At 40.6% G+C, this 21,390-nt stretch overlaps 1 protein-coding gene across 1 annotated transcript; it reads right to left on the bottom strand.

Annotated features, from left to right (window-relative positions):
* Positions 1 to 14,997: 14,997 nt before the first annotated feature.
* Positions 14,998 to 21,103, bottom strand: LOC133908307 (glycerol-3-phosphate acyltransferase 1-like). Its single transcript, XM_062350299.1, has 2 exons — positions 20,007 to 21,103; positions 14,998 to 16,028 (listed from the first exon to the last, which is right to left on the bottom strand). The coding sequence occupies exons 1-2, from the start codon at positions 20,757 to 20,759 to the stop codon at positions 15,168 to 15,170; spliced, it is 1,614 nt and encodes a 537-aa protein (XP_062206283.1). The 5' UTR covers positions 20,760 to 21,103; the 3' UTR covers positions 14,998 to 15,167.
* Positions 21,104 to 21,390: the final 287 nt, after the last annotated feature.

Genomic DNA, 21,390 nt, shown 5'->3' with positions numbered 1-21,390 from the left:
GTTCTTTTATTATTTTTTGGAGCTCCTAGGATAAGATGATGGGTACCTTCATTTGGTACTTCCACCATCTTCGGTGTATTGTGTGTAGGCACATGCATCAGGCAGATCATTTGCTAATTTCTACAAATCGATAATTTTCTGTACTCATCATTGCTTCACTAGTGCGATGATCATATGCCACAATTCCTTCAACCTGCCATATAATTTGCCAACATTTTTCATCCGAGGGTATATTTTCTCCCCCTAATGATGAAAAATTGTTTTCATCAAAAATACAGTCAGCGAAGCGAGCCGTCTGCAGATTTTTAGTTGTTGGTTCTAAATATCGGATTATGGATACAACCTTATAACCGAGATATATCCCAACTTTTTGCAAACACCGTCGCATAGCGGTTCATTGTGGTAGCGGTATTGGCACATAAACAATACATCCAAATTTGTGTAAATAGAAAATTTTCAGAATTACCCCTTGCACTAGTTGCATAGGTGAATGTATGTTATAGTAGGATGATCTATAATTAATGAGAGCTGTCATATTTAAGACTGCATGTCTTCAACATGTAGTAGGCAAATTACAGTGCTGCAACAAAGGTCTAACAATAAACTTTATTCTTTTTATCAGTGCTTCGGCTAGTCTATTTTGAGTATAGATGTGCGGTACATAATGTTTAACTTTAATTCCCATACCATGCAATAATCATCGAATGCTTTAGAAATAAATTCTTCAGTGTTGTTCATTCTAATGGATTTCATGCGATGATCTTAAAAATTATTCTTAATTTGTATGATCTACGAGATCAACTTTGCAAAGGTGTGGTTGCGGGTAGATAAAAGACATATATGTGACAACTTTGAGGATGTGTCTATTAATACCGTAAAGTACCAAAACAGGTTAGAGAGAGGCTGAATTGAACCACAAATATCCCCCTAGATTCAGTTTAGGAATGTAGAGATTTCATCTTGTACCTTCATGGTAGGCGATATTATTATTAATTTCCCGGTAGCACATGCAGGGCATACAAAATCTTCATGATTCATGAAATTCTTCACATTTATGCCATGACCTTGTGAGTTAGTAATTATGTATCTCATTATTCTAAGACCAGAGTGACCTAATCTATCATGCCATAGGGAGAATAATTTTGCACTATGAAACATAGTTTTTAAGATAGTGAACAACTCAGGTACTTTAATGTGAATGTAGTACCAACCACTGCTCATGGAGGGAAGTTTTTCAAGTATTGTCACTTCACTATCACTTTTAATGATGCGTAGGTACTCCCTACCATCTTCTTCATCCATTTCTACATGGAAACCGTTAGCATGAATATTTTTAAAACTTAAGAGATTTCTTGTATATTCGAGGTACAATAATACTTCTTCAATGTGCAATGTATTGTCATATGTAGTATGATTGTGACTCTTCCAGAACCTACTATGCATTTATCACTATAAGTGACAGTCGTCATCTTTTCAGAGCTATTTCTAAAAGACTAAAAATACACCTTTTCTCTAAAGATGGTGTTTATTGTTCCACTATCCACAATCCACACTTCCTCCACGCGGGTGCCACACATATTCTATAAATAAAACATTCAATTATTCACATGTGAGGAAGTAGCAACAAGACTACATACTTTATTAACTATCAAAAAATATTGTCTGCAACTAAGATTGCTCTTCTAGAGCTTACATTTATTTATTCAATCTTCCTAAATTTAGCACCTAAGTAAATGACTAATTAGTCTAATTCTAGAAAGAGTATGCGAAATATATGGCCACTTCATCTTCAATAGCTTTCTTTTTTGCTTCATCTCTCATAACATCTTCTATGGCAGTGGAAGAGGGCAAAGTAGAGGCCTCTGCATCCTTCATTGGGAGGTCTTTTACTGCCAGTGCGGGAGCGTCATCAACTTCCATGTGAGATGTATCCCATTCAATTGTGGCTGCTTTGTCCTCTTCCATCCCCACTGCAATGGTGAGATATGCTTCTGGTTGCTCCTTCTTCTTCTTCTAGTATGCTTCCACAACATGCTTTGGTGCTTTGCAGATACGGGACCAATGGCCCCAAACACCGCACTTATAGCATTTCTGGTTCTACTCACCATATGACTTGACTTCTTTCTTTGTCTTTCTATTATCATCATCAGGCTTGACTTTGTCTGCCACCACTTTCTTTCCTCCCTTCCCTCTTCCTCCCTTCCCTCACTTCTTATTGTGGTTCTTGCATGCTTCGAAAGAGTTGTGATTGATTTCAAGGCCACTGCTCTTCCCTTGTGGTTGGGGTAAGAAGTTCTTGTTTATGCAATTTAGAATACTTCTTATATTTTGATTGACGGTGATTACATGCGGATTCTGCCGCATTGGGGTGGAAAGTGGAGAGAGTCTTCTCAATTTTCTCCTCTTATGTGATCTCTTTTTCACAGACACATGAGTGTGCAAATGTGGTGCAACGTGGAGTTGTACTCTCTGACATGCTTGAAGTCATAGAAACAGAGCTGAACCCATTCTTACTCCACGAGAGGCTTGATAGTGTACTTAAGGCACTTAAAACGCTCATGCAGTGCATCCTATAGTGCTTTAGCGCTGGTCATTGCTATTTACTCATCCTTCAAAGTAGGAGAGAGATGGTGGCAGAGAAAATGAAGTGCTTGATCATTCTCATCCTCTTGGGAACCATCGCACTACTTGTTCCTAGGCCAATTGCAGCATGAAGCCTTTTCGCTCCAAGTACAATCCGAACATCTGACGCCAAGTGAGATAGTTGCAGTCATCAGCATTCAGCTCAGTGAACTCATTGTTTATGATACCAGCCATCTACATATTTAATAATGCAAGTATTACTACTAGTAAAATTGCATCATGTTTCTAAATTGGATTACTATAAATTATCTGATATTCTCTATGCTATTATTCAAATTTTACTGAATTTAAATATAAAAACAATAATTAACAATATAGAAACAATAATAACATAATTAATTACTTTATAATGGCAAAAGCAGATATAAAATTTGAATTCCAGGGTACTTCTATGCAAAAACAGAGTGTCTGGATAATTTTCAGAATATCCAGAGGCCTAAAGGGATTACACTCAAATAATAGAAAATTCAAGGAGCTAAATGCAAAATTGGATTTTCTTTTCCTTTTATTTTTTCTTTCACCAGATTTTCCTTCTATCAGGCCAGCCTACATACCCTTTTGGGTTGGCCCGATCCATCCAACCCACCCACCTCACCTAAAAGTGGGGTAACTAGGGTTCCCAAACCCTAGCCACCACTCAGACCGTTGGCGGCCGGCGCTCGGCATCCCAGTGCGAGGGTAGCGGGGCACGGGATGCGAGTGCATGGTGGTGGCTTCTTGTCGGGCGGCTGCAGGCACATGGCGAAGTCGCCGACCCATGGTGGTGCCGCTTTGGGCGGCATAAGTGAGGGTGTTAGCGTGCCGTAGGTGGTTGCGAGTGGTCGGCTTCAAGCAACGGCGGCCAATGCGGCAAGGTGCGGTGCGTTACTAAAGATGCATCTGGTCCCTAAGTGTTGTTTTGGTAATTAATGACAATACCTATAGACTAATAATTGTGTTAAGAATTGTTAGTAGGTTGTTTCATTGGAGATTCCTAAGTGATAAATAATGGATTCATTGAGAAATATCATGAGATCAAAATATATGCATCAAGGTCATTGAACTCTAAGTGATGCCCATGTGATTAAAAAGAATCTAGAGAGGAAGAGACCTTGGAGTTTAAGAATGGTCTTAAGAATATTGACAATAAGCATGAAGGCCAAATTTGCTTGTGGAGATTAAGTAACTAAAGGTATGAAATTATCAATTGAGTTTTATGGACTAACTCATGTGCTATGTACTTGAGAGTAAGTTGGGGTTAGGTTCCATATAAAGGAAAATATTGAGTTGGGATATTCAATGTGCCGAGTTGGAAGAACGAGATCAAGACAAGCTTAGTGGACAACTTGTGTGCATGATGTTTGCGGTTCATACCTCGGTGGTGAACTAGATGAAGATGATATGAAAAGAAAAGTCTTAATGTTTGGTGCATAGGAAACAATCAAGTGAATTTCATCAAGCTTTCGGAAGATCAAGATAGGATCGAGATGGGAAGCGAGGATGAACATCGTCATCAAGCTCAAGTGAAAAGTTGATGACAAGCCTAGAAGAAACATCGAGACTCGGATGATATGTTCGTCGAGTCCAAAGGGATGGCTAGCTCAAGGCAAAGGTATACAATGTAGGGAATTTTCTTTTACCGACCAATGGTGATTTGAGAATAGAAGTGATCGAATTGATAGGATAAATACAGTACTATTAAGAGGGGTCTAGACGATTGCTTGATTTTTTACCGTGTGTTGATAAGCTCAATCTTGCGCATGCATACTCTCTTTTGTATGATGCTATAGTTTGTAAATGGGTTTTGCAAATAACTCATGTCCATGTTCCTACTCTATATGGCATGTCACTAAGTTTGCAAATATATTTGCAAGGTGTCATTATGAATGCTTTAACCGTTGGTTGCATGGAACCTTTAAGTTGTAAATTTGTTTTGCAAAAGATTAAGGTTTATGCAGTTTTTATTGTGATGGATCTTTAGACTACTTTTAGGTTTGATCCAATGTGTTTGAGATCAAGCAATCAGTTGGGATGTGTAGCCCTTTGAATAAGCATTCCGTAGAATCCAATATTACCTAAATCGAACATCGGGTTAGAAAGTTATTACCATTTCTCTGAGTGTTAGGTGTGCTGGTTAGGGAGTGACAGTATGACTACCAAGAACTCCGATCTGACCACCAGGGTGGCGGTCTGACCACCAAGATGGACGGTCTAACCATTGGAGCTTGTAGAGAACTTTCATCTCTCTGGAACGGATGGTGGTTTGACCGCCAGATGTTGTCGGTCTGACCGCCAGGGAACATAGAGTTTTGGTACTCTGTTTGAGGCCGCGGTCTGACCGCCAAGGTGGCCGGTCTAACCGCCAAAGGCCTAAAAAAGCTGTAATGGATAGTTTTAGAGCCGTTGGTCTAGTGGCGGTCTGACTGCTAGTGGTATTGTGGTCTTATTGGCAGATATGTAGAGAGGTCAGACTTTAGGCAATGACTACATTTTGGGTTATAGACTATATATACCTCATTTCAGCGGCTTGGAGGACCTCTCCTACACCTATTGAGCACCCTTGAGCTAAGTAAAGTCCTCCCCACATATTTTTGCATGTGTTGCACATAGAGAGGGTTGTTAGGCAAGAATCAAATGTATTTGCATTAGTGATTGAGCTTTAGACACTTGGTGAGAGTCGAGTTCGTCTTGGCTTGTTACTCTTAGCGTTTGCCAACACCTAGATAATGTAGTGGCATTGTGATCAGGTGATCTTCTCAAAGAAGCTTGTGAGAAGGCCCGGTGTAATCATGAGAGGCTTTGTGCACGCCTTGCCAGAGTGATAAAGTGCAACTCTAGTAGAATCAAGGTAGTGAGTAGTTCATTGGATTACTCCGGCTCAAGATCAAGTTACTCGGGGTGAGCCTTTCTCATGGTGAGAATTGCATATTTGATAGAGGAGCGGTTAAAGTCTTGAACCCACCTCGATATGGATTAGGGGAGACCGGCAAGTCTCTGAGACCACGGTAAAAAATCAGATGTCTCCTTTGTAGTTTGCCTACTTAAGCTTATTTACTTTGAGGAATTTACAATCCTAAAATTATAACTGCTTACATATCATCCTAGGTTGCAAACCTTGACATAGTGTAGCGAAAATGGCCCTATTAGATCATGATTATGATTTTGATGATTAATGACAATATAGTAATTGAGACTAACATATTTGTCAAGAATATATATTAGTAGGTCTCATGGATGCAATATATCAAGAAGCCACCACACCTGTGACAAAGTTTGATTGAATTGGAGAAGTCTCAGGAGAATTGACCTCACTGGAAGGTCCGATACAGAGGAGTTTGCACTTATCGGAGCATTATGCACAAAGGATGATAGCCTCACCGGATAGTCTGGTGCTCTGTGTGTTGAACTCACTGTAGTATTTCTGACAAAGGGGGAGAAGGCTGAGGGCCTCACTGAATATTCTGGTGCAGAGAAGCTTGTACTCACCAGAAGCTTTATGTTCAAAGGCTGTTAGCCTCACCGGATAGTCCAATGCTTTGTGTGTTGAACTCACTGGATTATTCATGCTGCAAAGTTACCTCGGGGCAGAAAGATTTGAAGGCACCGTATAGTCCGGTGATGAAGGGTGCAAAGCACTCGAGTATTTCTTGTAGAGGCGATTCCAAGTGCTGAAGAATGAAGATCAACTCATCATATAGTTCGGTGATCACAGAGATAGTTGCACCGGAGCATTTTCAGAGAAAAGAATAGAAGGTTTAACTCATCGAATGGTCCGGTGTGAATGAAATGAACACCAGAAGAATACACTGGAGAATTTTACACAGAGAGGCTGCAGAGGCTCGGATGGTGCAAGATACACCGAAAAGTCTAGTGATGGATTTGAAGGCACACAGGAGTATCCGTTGTTCACAGAGGCAGTGAGTGGAGTTCGAACGGCTAGTTTCTGAGTTTGTACTCACCGGATGATCCAGTGTTAGTACTACTATTTTCACCGAATCATCCGATGTTAATAGATTTTCTGATCCATTGAAAAAATGGCTAGTTGACGGGTTAGAGGCTATAAATACCCCTCCACTCAGTCATTTGAAGGTGTGGCATGTTGCTGGAGTCTAGAGGAAGCTCATAGATACTTGAGAAGACATTTAAGCCACCAAAGTACTTAAAGTGATTATCTAAGGTGATACAGCTTGAAGAAGGGATCAAGGAGTGATCCTAGCATGTACAGAGAGGTACGCCGGCACCTTAGAATTTTGGTGACTCGCTGACATCTTGGGTCTTGGTGGCTCAAGCTTGTTGACCCTCCGACTTGATGTGGAGCGGCTGCAAAACACATATACAGGGATGCGAAGACCCTTGCCTTGGTGGCTCAAGCTCCGAAGTGATCATAACGACAAGTGACCGGAAAAGAGGATAGTGGTGAGATCTTACCTTGGTGGCTCATCGTACTTGAGACCTTATCTTCATGACTTGGTAGCTCAAGAGCCATGACCAGAAGAGTCGTGCCGACCAAGAGCATATCCTTTGTGGAGCTCCAACATAGACTAGGGGTGGCATTCATTCTATCAATAATACGAGATAAAAATCTCTTGTGTCAAGTTTGTACCTCTACCTTATTTATGTTTTCGCATTTACATACTTGCAATTTACCTTACTAGAGTAGGTTGCAATCCTATTAAGTGGTAGAGTAGACACACTAGATAAACCTAGAGCACATTTAGATAGAATTTGAGATAGGTTTATCTTGTGAAGTTTTTGGAACCATTTTGGTTTAGGTTTCTAAGTGTCCTAGTTCACTCCCCTCTTAGTACGTCACCATTCCTCACAATTGGTATCAAAGTCTCGTGCTCTTGATAGGCTTAACATTCTAGAGTTGTGATGTCCGGGGTTGGATGGATTCTCATAGTGCTCCACTTTTCAACGGCATAAATTTTCCCTATTGGAAAATTCTAATATCTTATTATTTGCAAGCCAAAGGTCTAGATGTTTGGAGAGTCACTGAGGAAGGGATGAGACCTCGCATCACCAACAAGGAGAGGTAATTTGATGCATTGGCGAAGAGTATCATGTTATCGTCTTTAAATATTGATGCATGTAATCGTGTTTATTCTCTCACCAATGCACATGATATTTGGACTAGTCTCATTGAAATACATAAAGGCACAAAGGAATAGCATCAAATAATTTATCCATGAAAGTGCTAATGATATGTACTCATGTTTAAATATTCTTATCAATGAGATCAATGGGCTAGGTTTGAAGCCAGTTGATGATAATATAGTGAGAACAATACTTTAAGCTCTTCTTTCAAAGTATAAGTTGATAGTCTCAATCATCTACGATAACAACGACATCAAGAAGATGACTCCAAGTCAAGTGCTCGGTAAAATCATCGCCTATGTGATGACCATAAACATGGGGTTGAAGCTTTTACCTCATCCGACGCCAAGAACCTTACTCTCATAAGCAAGCAAGCACCATACCCACACATGAAGTTAAAGATGAGAAGGCAAAAGTAAGAGTCAATCTCAAGTGAAGATGATGGAGATGAAGATGAAGATGAAGATGGAGAGAGCTGTGAAGAGGATGATCAAAGCACATCAAACGATGAAGAAATTAATGCTAAGATGGTCAAGCTCATATTACAAGTAGAGAAGAATATCAAAAGGATCAATGCCAAGATTGATCATCTAATCTCCTTAAAAGACTTAGTCAAAACAATTAAATAACATTAAGAAGAAGAAAAAGACCAAGAGCAAAAGGGAGATAAGGGGAAGAACCAAAGCATTTGCAAGCATAGGAAGATGGGTGAGTGAAGATAAAGATTCAAGCTCAAGTGATGAGAGCTTCGCCACCCACTCCTCCAAGAGAAGCTCTTCCTCAAGGTCGTCATCACGCAAGCCATCATCACACAAAGTGTTTTATGGCCAAAGGTATGCATAACGATGTAAGTAATGATGAATCTGATGAGGATTCTCTCTCCTATGATGAACTCCTTCATTTGATCAACGAGCAACAAAGGGACTTTAAGAAATAATCTAAGGAACTTAAGAAATTCAATGCACTTAATAACATTCATGCTATGTTTGTTTCTAATTATGAAAAATTATTGAGTAAATTCAATTTGCTAAACAAGAAGCATGATGAGCTTAAGGCCAAATTTGAGTGCATTGAATCTCAATCTAAGATCTCTTTAGAGCAATCTACCTCTTTATTTAATTTTAATCCTAATATAGATGCTTGCACTTCTTGTGATAATTTAATTAATTTATCTAGCTCACCCCTTTGCAATGAGATATGCATTTAGAATATTTTTGTAGAACCATATAATGATCTCATTGCGCAAAAAAAATGATGAGCTCAAACAAGAAGTCAAAAAACTCAAGAAGGACTTGGCAAGATTAAAGGGCAAGAACTATGTCCAACCTCCTCAATAGTACTATGTTACTATAGTAAAGAAGTTTACGAAGGGGTCGACCGTGACATACTTCAAATGTCATCAAGAAGACCACAAGTGTTTTCAATACAAGCAAGTCAATAAGGTGATCAAGGAGAATAAGAAAGAAATGAACCTCCCCAACAAGACCTCTAACATCCACATCAAGACCAACTACAAAACTAAGACCAAGAGCAACCACTATAAGCTCAAGAAGAAGAACAATGATAAGGTGATTGTACATATGGTTGAGAGAAAGTATTGAGGGTGGAACCAACCTATTTAGGTGATCAAGGAAGTCATCACTAATATTAAGGGGCCCCAATCGATTTGGGTTCCAAAGAATACTTGAAGCCTGAGGTGGCTATGAGGATTTGAAGACTTAGCTTACAAAATAAAGTGAAGATTCAAACAAAAAAGCCATGTGTATAAGATTGAGCACTTTGTTGAAGATCATGATCATCATATACCTAGATCCCTATCCATTGGTAAAAAAGGTAATGGAGCTAGATGTAAAATATTTGAATTATTGTAGTTCATTTGGCTTATCTAGGATTGTATATGCTTATTTCAATTTATTACAATGTCTAGTCTAAGTTTTTATATGGTAGGTTGCATATGTTTCTCTATTTTTTATGAGCAACTTACATGGTTTATTAATTTTATGTTCTTTTTATGTCATTAGTTTCACAATTGATATCTTTTATATGCTATGAACCAATATATAGGGTATCATTCCTATTGTTATTAATAACAAGTGCATATGTCTCATAAGTATTCAAAACTTGTGTGAACATATTTAGAGGGAGTATATCCTACATGTTGTGATTTTGAGACTAACATGTGTTACTAGATGTATCTTTTGTAGTCTCATGGAGAATTCAAAACATCCCCATAGGTATGCCATGCTTAAAGGTTTCAATTGATATAATTGTAAATTCATTTCTACTTTTAAGCTACCACCATGCATGATAAAACTTAAACTTCTTACCTCTACTTATTGTCCATATATAATATATTACTATATTTCTACAAATGGTATTCACAAGTGGGTCTCATTATATATATACACATACATAAAGGGAGAGTTTAGATTATATAATGTGAGTTTTATGAATTATGATCCTCGTTTGTCTCTCACAATTGATATCAATGCCTCATATCCTTACAATTGGTATCATTTTATTGGATCGTGATTTATGAAACTCTCTCCCATGTGCTCTAACGCTTTTCCTCGAGTTTAACATATGTTTGTAGTCCTTTTTGAGGTTATTGACAAAGGGGGAGAAGTTGGATGACCAAAGCAAGAAGCAAGATACAAGATGTCTAGGAATGTCGAAGTTGACAAAGGGGGAGAAGAAGAAGATACAAGAAGCAACATTAGGTACCTATGTTGACAAAGAGAAAAAGCTCTTGCATGGGTCGATCAAGAGAGAGAGGGACTAAATGGTAAGAACATGCATCCAAGCAATGTGATAAGGTTTTGTGCTCTTTACGGTTTGTATCATTTATTATGTGCCACTTATTTTGGTTCTGTTGTTATCAATCACCAAAAAGTTAGAGATTGTAACGAAAATGGTCCTATTAGGTCATGATTGTGATTTTAGTGATTAATGACAACATAGTCATTAGGACTAACATGCTTGTCATGAATATATGTTAGTATGTCTCATGGATACAATACACCAAGAATCCACAGTAGTTAGGACAAAGTTTGATTGAATTGGAGAAATCCCAGGAGATTGACCTCATCGGAAGGTCCGGTGCAGAGGAGTTGCACTCACCAGAGTATTGTGCATAGACTGATATCCTCATCGAATAATCTGGTGCTCTGTGTATTGAACTTACCAGAGTATTTCTGACAAAGGGAGAGAAGGTAGAGGACCTCATCGGATAGTTCGGTGCAGAGAAGCTTGCACTCACCGAAGCTTTATGTTCAAAGGTTGTTAGTCTCACTAGATAGTCTGGTGCTCTGTTTGTTGAACTCACTAGAGCATTCATGCAGCAAAGTTACCTTGGGATAGAAAGATTTGAAGGCATAGGATAGTCCGGTGATGAAGGGTATAGAGCACCAAAGTTTTTCTTGTAGAGACGATTTCAAGTGCTGAAGAATGAAAATCAACTCACCGGATAGTCCGGTGATCACAGAGATAGTTGCACCGGAGTATTTCTAGGGAAAAGAAGAAAAGTTTTAACTCACTGGATGGTTTGTTATGAATGGAATGAACACCGAATGAATGCACCAAAGTATTTTACCCAAAGAGGCTGCAAAGGCTCGGATAGCTCAAGATAACTCACTGGAAGGTCCGGAGATGGATTTGAAGGCACACTGGAGTATTCGGTGTTCACAAAGGCAGTGAGTGGAGTTCCAATGGCTAGTTTCTGAGTTTGTACTTACCGGATGATCTGGTGTTAGTACTACTATTTTCAATAGATCATCCTGTGTTAACAGCTTTTTTGAGCTGTTGGGAAAACAGCTAGTTGGCGGGTTAGAGGCTATAAATACCCCTCCACTTAGTTATTTGAAGGTGTGGCATGCTGCTGGAGTTTAGAGGTAGCTCATACACACTTGAGAAGACATCTAAGACACCAAAGTACTTAAAGTGATTATCCAAGGTGATTAAGCACAAGATTAGAGTGTTTAGTGCTTATAGGCCTAAAGTGAGTTGTAGTTAGGTGTTGCAGGTTGAAGAAGATATCAACAAGTGATCCTAGAGTGTACCGAGAGGTACGACGACACCTTGTGTCTTGATGGCTCAATCCTGTTGACCCTCCGACTTAGTGTGGAGCGGCTGCAAGACCTGTGTAAGAGGATATGGAGACCCTTGTCTTGGTGGCTCAAGCTCCGAAATGATCATGACGGCAAGTGACCAAAAGAGAGGCTAGTAGAGAGACATTGGCTTGGTGGCTCATCATGCTTGGGACCTTGTCTTAGTGACTTAGTAGATCAAGAGTCGTGACCGGAAGAGTCATGGTGATTGGGAGCATATCCTTTGTGGAGCTCCAACATAGACTAGGGATGACATTCATGTCATCGATACCACGGGATAAAAATCTCTGTACCAAGTTTGTCTCTCTATCTTATTTACGTTTCTGTATTTATATATTTGTAATTTACCTTACTGTAGTAGATTGCAATCCTCTTAAGCGGTAGAATAGACACACCAGATAAACCTAGAGTATATTTAGATAGAATTTAAGATAGGTTTATCTTGTAAACTTTTTAGAGTTATTTGGTTTAAGTTTCTAAGTGTCCTAATTGATCCCCTCTTAGGACATCACTGTTCCTCACACATAGAATTGATCACTTTTATTGAGATATAGATTTTTAGGGTTTCATATGTGTCGTAACCGATTGTTTTAATTCCGCATCTTTATCAATTATATTTTGCTAAAAATTTTAGAACTGCCTATTCACCCCCCTCTAGTCGGCCTCCTTGATCCTATGGTTGTAGGCTGCCGGAACGGCGTTGGCGGCATGCGGTGGCGTTGCTTCGAGCAGGCGGTGCGTATGGCAAGCAGCACGGTGGAGCTACAAGGCCACTGGCTTCATGCCGGTTGTGTACTCCCCTTCCTTTTTTTTAGATTTGTGCATGGAGGTGGCCGCCGGTTTGCCGGCCGGTGGCACACAGTGGCGGCTACGGGCCCCATTTGTTCTACACCGTGCCAATCGATCTCGCTTCACTGCATTCATGTGCTGGATACTATTCACACGTACAAGGCGATGCTACTGTTCGTACATACTTGGGACTATTCATGCATACACGATGCTACTGTGACAGAGTTCATATAATACTCGCTATTGTTCATACGAGAACACTACTGTTCATGCGATTCAGGTCTATTTTGATGCAAAATAAACAGTAGCAGCGAGTATACGTACCGAATCGATTGTATCTTTCAATCCTTGCGAGCGAGACGATTTGATTATGTAGCTTGTCTTTAGCAGAGCTTCGTGCTAATAACGTGTTGAGAAATCGCTGCTACAGGATGTAGTCTAGTGATACTTCGAACGAACAATTATAAAAGGAGACACCCTACTAGAGTAGGGAAAATATTATTTATTCTTTATCTATCTATGTGTTACAATGAGAGGTAACAAAAACTGCTAAAAAATATAATTGAATCTTTCAGGATATCTAGACGAACTCACGTTTAGTTATAAAACTGATCACAAGCATGCATAGGTGTACGTAGGCTTTGAACCTTTTTCACTCCTTGTGGAAAAGAAATAAAATATAGCATATGAAGCTATTTTTACCAAAATAATTTTGTTTAATGAACAAAGAATTACCTTGTAGGTTAATTATAATTTTAGTATAGATGAAATATAACTCATAAGACTGAGATTTGAAATGATTAAGACAATTCATATTGGTTTCCAACCTACCTTCTGAAAGCAACACGAAGATATTTTTACCTCCCTTAACGTGTCTCCAACCAATCAACTCAAAGCAGCAAAAAAAAAAAAAGGAAAAAGAAGAAAGTAAAAAACTGTATTGGTTACTTTTATCAAAATACCGAAAATATATTATTTAGTTAAACAAATAATTACATTGTAAAATTCATTTTAAATTTAGTATATATGAAATTTAACTTATGAAATCGAAATTACTTAAAAAATCATAATGGTTTTCTACCTGCCATTTGAAAGCGACACGAACCTAGTTTGCCTCCCTTAATGGATCCCCAACCCACAAACTAAAAGCAACAAAAAACAAAATGCACTAAGTTAATTTTATCAAACGACCAAAAAGTTTCAATTTAGTTAACAAAGAATCACACTGCAAAATTACTTATAAATTAAGTATAGATGAAATTTAATTTGTGAAACTGAGATTTAATTACTAAAAAACATAATTATTTATAAACTTTCCATATGAAAACAACATGAAGCTACAGCAAAATCAAGCAGACCCTTAAACAGTTCCAATCCACCAACTCGCAGTAATGAAAGACAAAGAAAAATAAGAAACAAAAGACTGCACTAACTTACTTCCATCAAAATATCGAATAGTTACATCTTGATGAACACATATTATATTATAAAATAAAATATAATTTTAGTAGATGAATGTAATTATAAAGTTTATACTTCAAATACTAAAAATTTTGTACTGATTTCCAACGTTCTGGTTGAAAGAACCACGAGGATCCAATTCAAAGCAGCAAAAGAAAAAAGAAAAGAAAAGAAAGAAACCAACACATCAGCCAACCTTAAGAACACAAAGAAGCCCAACAGGCCCACAAAGTGAACTTGGCTAGGGCCTAAGGGAAAGAAGCAGCCCACAGTGACTAAGCACAAATCTTGGAGCAAATCCAACGCCCAAAAATTGACTGAAATCACAAAAATAATTAGCTAAGTGCTGTTTAGGAATCACCATGGAGAAATCCAATTTACTACACACAATTACGTCGAATATCTCAAATTAGAAGCTTCCCCTACTACTTCAAACATCAGAATCTTTTGGAGAAATTAAACATTGTGGTTTATAAGACTCATATATGGTGTATATGTTCCACATATGAGTTGCTTAGAGATAGTATATTTGTGTTTTCATATGTATGTGGTGTACAATACTCCATGTGCCCACGCTTCTCATCAAGAATATAATTTGGGAGTAGACCCACGTAACGTCGCCCTTCCGTGTTCATGGACCAACTTGCAAATGCCGAATAGTTTCTAGATTTCACTACGAATATTTCCTAAAAAGTGTGTTTTAACTCCGCATCAATCTGTTCTGAAAAGTTTACCCCAAAACCTTCTGAATTTGAGAAGTATGCATTGTGAAATTTTAACATTGCAGGGTCATGTTCTCCCATGTAAATTGGCTGCAGGTATGTGCTGATACTGCAAAACGGTTTGGAAACATTTGCAAATGATGCTGCAAAACGATCCGATCAAATATATACTATTTGACTTGAATTCGAACCCAAGCATATACTACTTGACTATCTAGCTTTCGCTGCTAATCAAATTTTCTTTACACAAGCGAACCAAAAGATTCATTACTTCCATGCAAATTACAGTAACTAATTTTGACAAATATAATTTACTCAGCGTGTATGCATAAAACACACCCAACATGCTGCAGCGCTCCCCCGGCGCCCTCTACTTTGCGACCACGCCGTCGTTGCCGGCGAGCATCATGTACTTGTCGCGGCGAGTCAGCCCGGTGCACTCGAACCCGAGTGCCGAGCCGAGCCGCCATTGCACCCAGTTCGCCACCTCCGCGCCGCTCCTGCCTCCGGCGCGCGTCCACTCCCGCGGCACGGGGCCCAAGAACTCCACCCTGTACGAGGGCACCGGGTTGGCGAAGAACACCACGGGGTCCAGCCACTTGTGCCCGCTCGCAGTCGTGCCGTAGAGCGTCGTCACCTGCGCGTCCAGCGCCACGGGCTCCATGTCGTCGGCGAGCTCCGCGAACAGCGGGCTGAACCGCAGCAGGTAGGGCTCGCGGCACGTGGTGCCCTCGGGGCAGACCGCGAGGTCGCCCTGCTGCAGCAGCCGCGACATCGTCTCGGCGTCCCGCGCGCGGTCGCGCGTCAGCCGCACCGTCTTGATGGGCGCGATCATCTCGGACAGCCGGCTGAGGCTGTACGTCACGGCAGGCACGGGCTTCTGCAGTGCTGTGGTGAGCATGATGGGGTCGACCAGTGTCCGGTGCGTGCACACGTAGAGGACGCCCCTGCGCATGCTGCCGGCCGGCGGAACGCGGAGGCCGGAGGTGCGGAAGCGGACGCCGAAGAGCGCGCCAGCTAGGAAGTTGATTTTGTAAGGGAGAACGATGCCGATGTTGATGCGGATGACGGAGAGGATGACGCCGAGCGGCAGGAAGAGGAAGAAGGAGAGCATAGCGGTGGGGATGGGGAGGAACGCGAGGCGGCCGTCGTGGAAGATGAGTGGCTTCGGGTACTTGTCTCGCGGCAGCCTGGCGCTCTTTGCGCTTTCGCTGCTCACGACGTAAATTTCCTGAGAGAAACAAATCAAAGCACTGTAAGTTAAATTATGACTTTAATTACGAAAATGACTTTAAGAATTCGAAAAATATTATTAACAAGAGTTTATTGATCTCGGGAGAGATTTTAAATTACTCATATATGGTTATTTAGATTTTAGCTTCAATTATCTAATAGATGCGATTTAAGTTTGAAAACAAAAGGTATATATATTTCTCTATAGAGGCTGGGAATTGTACTTCAATTATCTAAATAAAGTACATCATAGTGAGATTGATCTTTTTCATTTTGTAAATTATATTTTTTTGAGCCAATTGTATAGTATAATTAGTTTACTACTATGTCATTTCCTTTTTCTTTTACCACTGTTAAAATTTTACAAAATTACCCCAAGATGATCGAAGGTGAACATTCAAGAACTACCGTTCTATGACAGAAAATAGGTTTCACTCTAAAATCAAATGAATGATAAATGCGAAGTTAGAAAATGCTATTATCCATTCATCCAAAAAATTGAAAAAGCCAATTAACTAGACTGTTTCCTTTTCAACACTGTTAACTCTCAAGTTTGAAATTCGTTACTCAATGATCTAATTGTTGTAAAAGAAGGCCCAACTGTTCATGAATGTCTTTTCCGGTTAGGTATTAATTTATTTGCTTAAAAGAAGGTACAATTTTCCATTAATAATGTATCCGGGCTTTAATATATAGTCTCCATCAATCCATGAATAAGGAGCATGATTTTCATAACTAATGTGTCCACAATATCACGATACGGGTTGGAATCTATGTAGGGACCAGTAATATTCTATAATCTTAATATTTAAAAAGAAAATAAATCAGTATGTTTACTCTCAAGATCGCAAAATTACTAGTAATATCAGTTTTGACGATTGAATACGTAAATTGAAAAATAAATTAATATACTTGATATAGTAGCATATATTGTCTAATTACTGTTGCGTGCACTATTGACAATTATTATCACTTGCTGGTACAGTATGAATCTGAAACAATTACGTATTTGGAGGAGGCCCCTTGTCTCAATTTTCTCTCCATCTTGAAGGATCCTTTCTGTCCCGTACGTTATCTCCCGTACAGTTCCTTGTTTTGAACGATGGGACTCCCGTAACAATTTGAAATCCCAGCCTATCCATTAGTCCATCCACGGATCCACCCATGAAACCACATGGTAGAGTAGCACTGAAATCTAGGTGAGGAAGGCCAGTCCTTGTTCATTTATGAGCTACGATAATTGTCCGTGCCGGACGGCCTCCTTGTGGAGCCAGTCCCTGGTGCCCAACTCGGTTCAGCAGAGGGAAAACTGCCCCCAACTAGTACTACTAGTCCGTGTCATAATAAATCTCGCTTCTGCCGCACAACCTACGCAAGAGTAGGCTTCCTGCAGTTCTGCCCCCAGCTAGTACTAGACTACTAGTCCGTGTCATAATAAATCTACATAAAATTTTCCTGCTATCATGCGGGCACGGGGTAGGATAGGGTGCCCTGTAGTGTTAGTGTATGTATTGCATGCGAAGAGACCCGACACCGAACAACAGTGCATTGTTGCCGATAGCGGAGGGGTCGCCATGAAAGGACACGGCCTCCGGTCCGGCCTCGTCCGCCGTCCCCCCTGCAGCGGTGCCCCATGTTCGATCTGGAAAGGTGCTCACGGCACAGCAGGTCGGGGCATTGGCGGACCCAGTGTCAAAAGTGTTAAAACTATACTAACTATTTTTTCTTTATTTCGTTTTTTTTCTTTTTTCCATTCACATTTTCTTTATTTTTATTCATCTCTAACAGCTTTATTTTGAGATAAATTATGAAGAGAAAAGAGAGATAATCTCATCTTGAAAGGAATCGTATTGAGAATCTATTCGTAACTAAAATCGTGAAGAAAAACTGTTAAAACGATGAGGGGAACGAAAATTCGGTTATGAAGTGAAACCGTTAAAGATAGTCTAAGTAGACATCTGATTAAAATTTTCTTTTTTAACGTAACTGTAGATTAGATCACCTGCTAAATTAAACTTCTAAGGTAATTCTAGGTCAAATTCTAAGGTAATTCTAGGTCCAATTAAACTATCCTCTAAGTTTGCCACTAGATCAGATTGCCCCTGGGACTGCAAGGCAAAAACACACGCTTAAATGCCACCAAACGCACTGTAAATGCACTTCAATTCTGTGCGTGCCCCCGTTCGGCGATGAGCGATGAGCTTTGCTAGCTTTTGCTTGAGAGGCTGGACGCTATCTACCCGGATCCTATTTTTAAGGCTATCATGAAAATGCAACTACCAAACAAGGCCACACGGTACTGGATCCATGCGAGGTGCTAATTCGAGCCTTCGTGCGTACGTCGGCCGCACATGCTACAGTGAGCATGTCTAAAGATCCACAGTGTCCATACGGCCGATCAATCGGGTCCATTGTCCAGGAGTTTTCTAGTGTCGCCTCGCAAGCAAAAGCAAACATTCGGTGATCGATATATAAGGATTATAATCAGTAACATGGTTTAGACTTCAGAATGTCATATCAAAGCAGGTTTTCCAGTAATACTAGGTCATATAGTCTATGAACCCTACTTTTGCAAATTCTCTCTTCTCGTTCCCGCGTCGTATCTATATGCAGTACTGCTATTTCAATTTCAATAGGTTTAGACGTGTTGCTACTTCATCTGATCTCAAATATAAGTACATTAAAATATACATGTCTCTATTATGACATTTTAATTTATAAAAATTATTTTATGATAAATACAGTAACATCTATCAATCTATATGAACTTTTACATATTAATGATCAAAGTTAAAAATATTAATCAACAATAATCCTAAATGGACCAACAATATTAGAGATCAAAGGTAGTAGGTGGCTCACTAAACTAAAACATCTCATCAGTACTGGTTTAAAATTGTCATCAGTGACGTATTTTGAATCGATACTTATTACTTAACGTTGATAGTCAGTACCGACTGATAGCTAGAACTGACACTGATAGTCCCACCGGTACTGATAGTCAGTCTCGATACAACATTTTTCAGGTCGAAATTTTTTTTAATTTTTTTTCACGACCAGAGGCAACTGACCAGAGACTGCCCACCCGACCACGCTCAATATTCATAAAGTCACATGATATTCGCTTACATACAGCCACAAAGTCTCGAGTTCAAAACCTCACAGCCTGTGCGTATGCATAACCCCTCTAACTATCTAAACTATTGTCCGTTCATTAGTATAATAACAAAATAAATCTTTTTGACATTTTCTGATCGAACGTTTGAATAACTATTTTAAATATATAAATGATCTCAAATAAAAAAGTGATCAACTACAAAGTTATAAATCTCGTTGACGGCTACAATTTTATATAATTTTTTTCACATTCAACTTCATGTGAAAAAGTTATAAATTTTTTAATATAAGCTGTCATCGACCACTGTTACAACTTTATTATAATTATTTAAGCATTTAAATAACCTCAAATTAAAAAAATATTAACTAGAAAGTTACAGATCTCATCAAGAGCTATAATTTTTATATATTTTTCCTCACTTAATTTCGTATGAAAAATTATCAATTTTTTAAGATGAGTTGTAACAATAACAATTATCAGTGATGGTTCATAACTAAAACCGACACTGATACTGTCACGTGATTGAAATTGATACTGATGTATCAGTACCGATTCTAATTAGAATCAATACTGATTCTTATTTTCTTATCTGTTATTCACGCATGAATGATACGTTTTCAGTTTTCAATGTCCCTTACTATCGAATCGGTACAGTAGTGGCTCCATCTCCACTAAAACGAGCTATAGCTATGGATCTTAGTACGACAAAGTTGGTTGGTGCTTGCAACCGAATCTAATGATGCTTACTTTTCTAAGAGGAGTATTATATTGCCTGTCACACAAATCAAATGACCCGTATTAATGCCTCAAATAAAGGTCCCATGTCAAAGAACCAAATGGCTACGTGTAAGCGCGCACCTTGCAGTAGGGGACGAAGAGGTGGTCAAGCGGGTTGGAGCTCCCGACGACGCCCACGTTGGCCATGGCGCCGTCTGCTCCCAACGCCTCCCTCACAAAGTTCTGCTTCAGCTCCGGCTCTAGCACGGGTCCGCACAACAAACCCGTGAAGTACCGGCCGTGTCCGACCCTGACCACCTGCATCTCGGGCCCGATCACGGCGTCGGTGGCCAAGTACTCCTTCAAGAACCACTCCGCCATCACCCTCGGCACGCTGGTGACGACAACCTTCCTCCTCGCCGGCAGCCACAGGCGGTCGTACACCAGCGCGTTGAGCTGCTCCATGTAGTGTTTGGGCATGACGGCGCGAGCAACGAGGTCCACATCCCTGGGCCTGAGCCCCGCGAAGGTGACGAAAGCCATCACCCTGACCCCGGCGCCGCCGCACTCCCCAAGGGCCCAGACGAGCGGGAAGGAGCAGAGAAGCAGCAGGGCGCGGAGCAGGCTGCCGCCCTCGCATGCGACGAGCATGAAGTAGGGGAACAGCTCGGTGGACCGCAGCAGCGCGCCGTGCATGTCGCACACCACGGTCCGGTCGGCGGCATCAGGGATGATGCCGGTGCCCTTATGGGCGGCGCCCTGAGACTGCGAGACGGAGGACTGCTTGGCGGCGGTATTGCGGTAGTAGAGCTGGCGCCTGAGCTTCCTGACGGCGCGGTAGAACGTGAAGAGCCATTGCGCGGCCACCTTGGGGAGGGTGGTGGGGAACACCATCTCGTCCTGCTGCTTCTACGTACGTAATACTGTGGCAAGCCAACTTCACAAACTATTCCTACGTGGACTGTTTGTTGTTATGGTTACTGCAAGCTCACCAGAGGTCAGCTCGGTTTCTACCCTGTTTTGTCGATGCAAATGGTGAAGAGTGTGGGAATGATGAGGCTGGCAGGGGCAGGCAGTGTGGTGCAGGGCGTGAAGGGTTGGGGTGTGTATATATAGCGGGAAGCCGGGAAGGCTGTATGGCAACGCCGCGCCCTAACCACACCACACGGGGGCGCGCGGGAGGACTGGGGAGTAGACGATTAGAGTAGTGTAAGTCTAGCTAGTGCCTAGTGGCCGGAGGGGAATTTAAGGAGGTGGGTGGAGGAAAGTGAAAGGACCTAGGCGTCGCAGTAGCAGAAGAAGAGGGTGTTTGACCGACGTCGCGGTGAGCTCGATTGGGGCGCGTCTCTCTGCCACATTCATGAGCCACACAGATGGAGCGCTGGACGGCCCGGCACTTCGTAAGAAACCATAAAAAGATATATTATCCACGGATTCTCAGCACATGTCATTAATATATTATTTACGTTAATGCGTGATACAAGTTGGAATCAGGTAGGATCTGTTACTAATAAGAAATTATTAG

This window comes from Phragmites australis, chromosome 2 (genome assembly GCF_958298935.1).
Source record: "Phragmites australis chromosome 2, lpPhrAust1.1, whole genome shotgun sequence".
NCBI lineage: Eukaryota > Viridiplantae > Streptophyta > Magnoliopsida > Poales > Poaceae > Phragmites > Phragmites australis.
The sequence above is the reverse complement of the archived record's forward strand: the minus strand, read 5'-3'. Positions and strand labels throughout refer to the sequence as shown.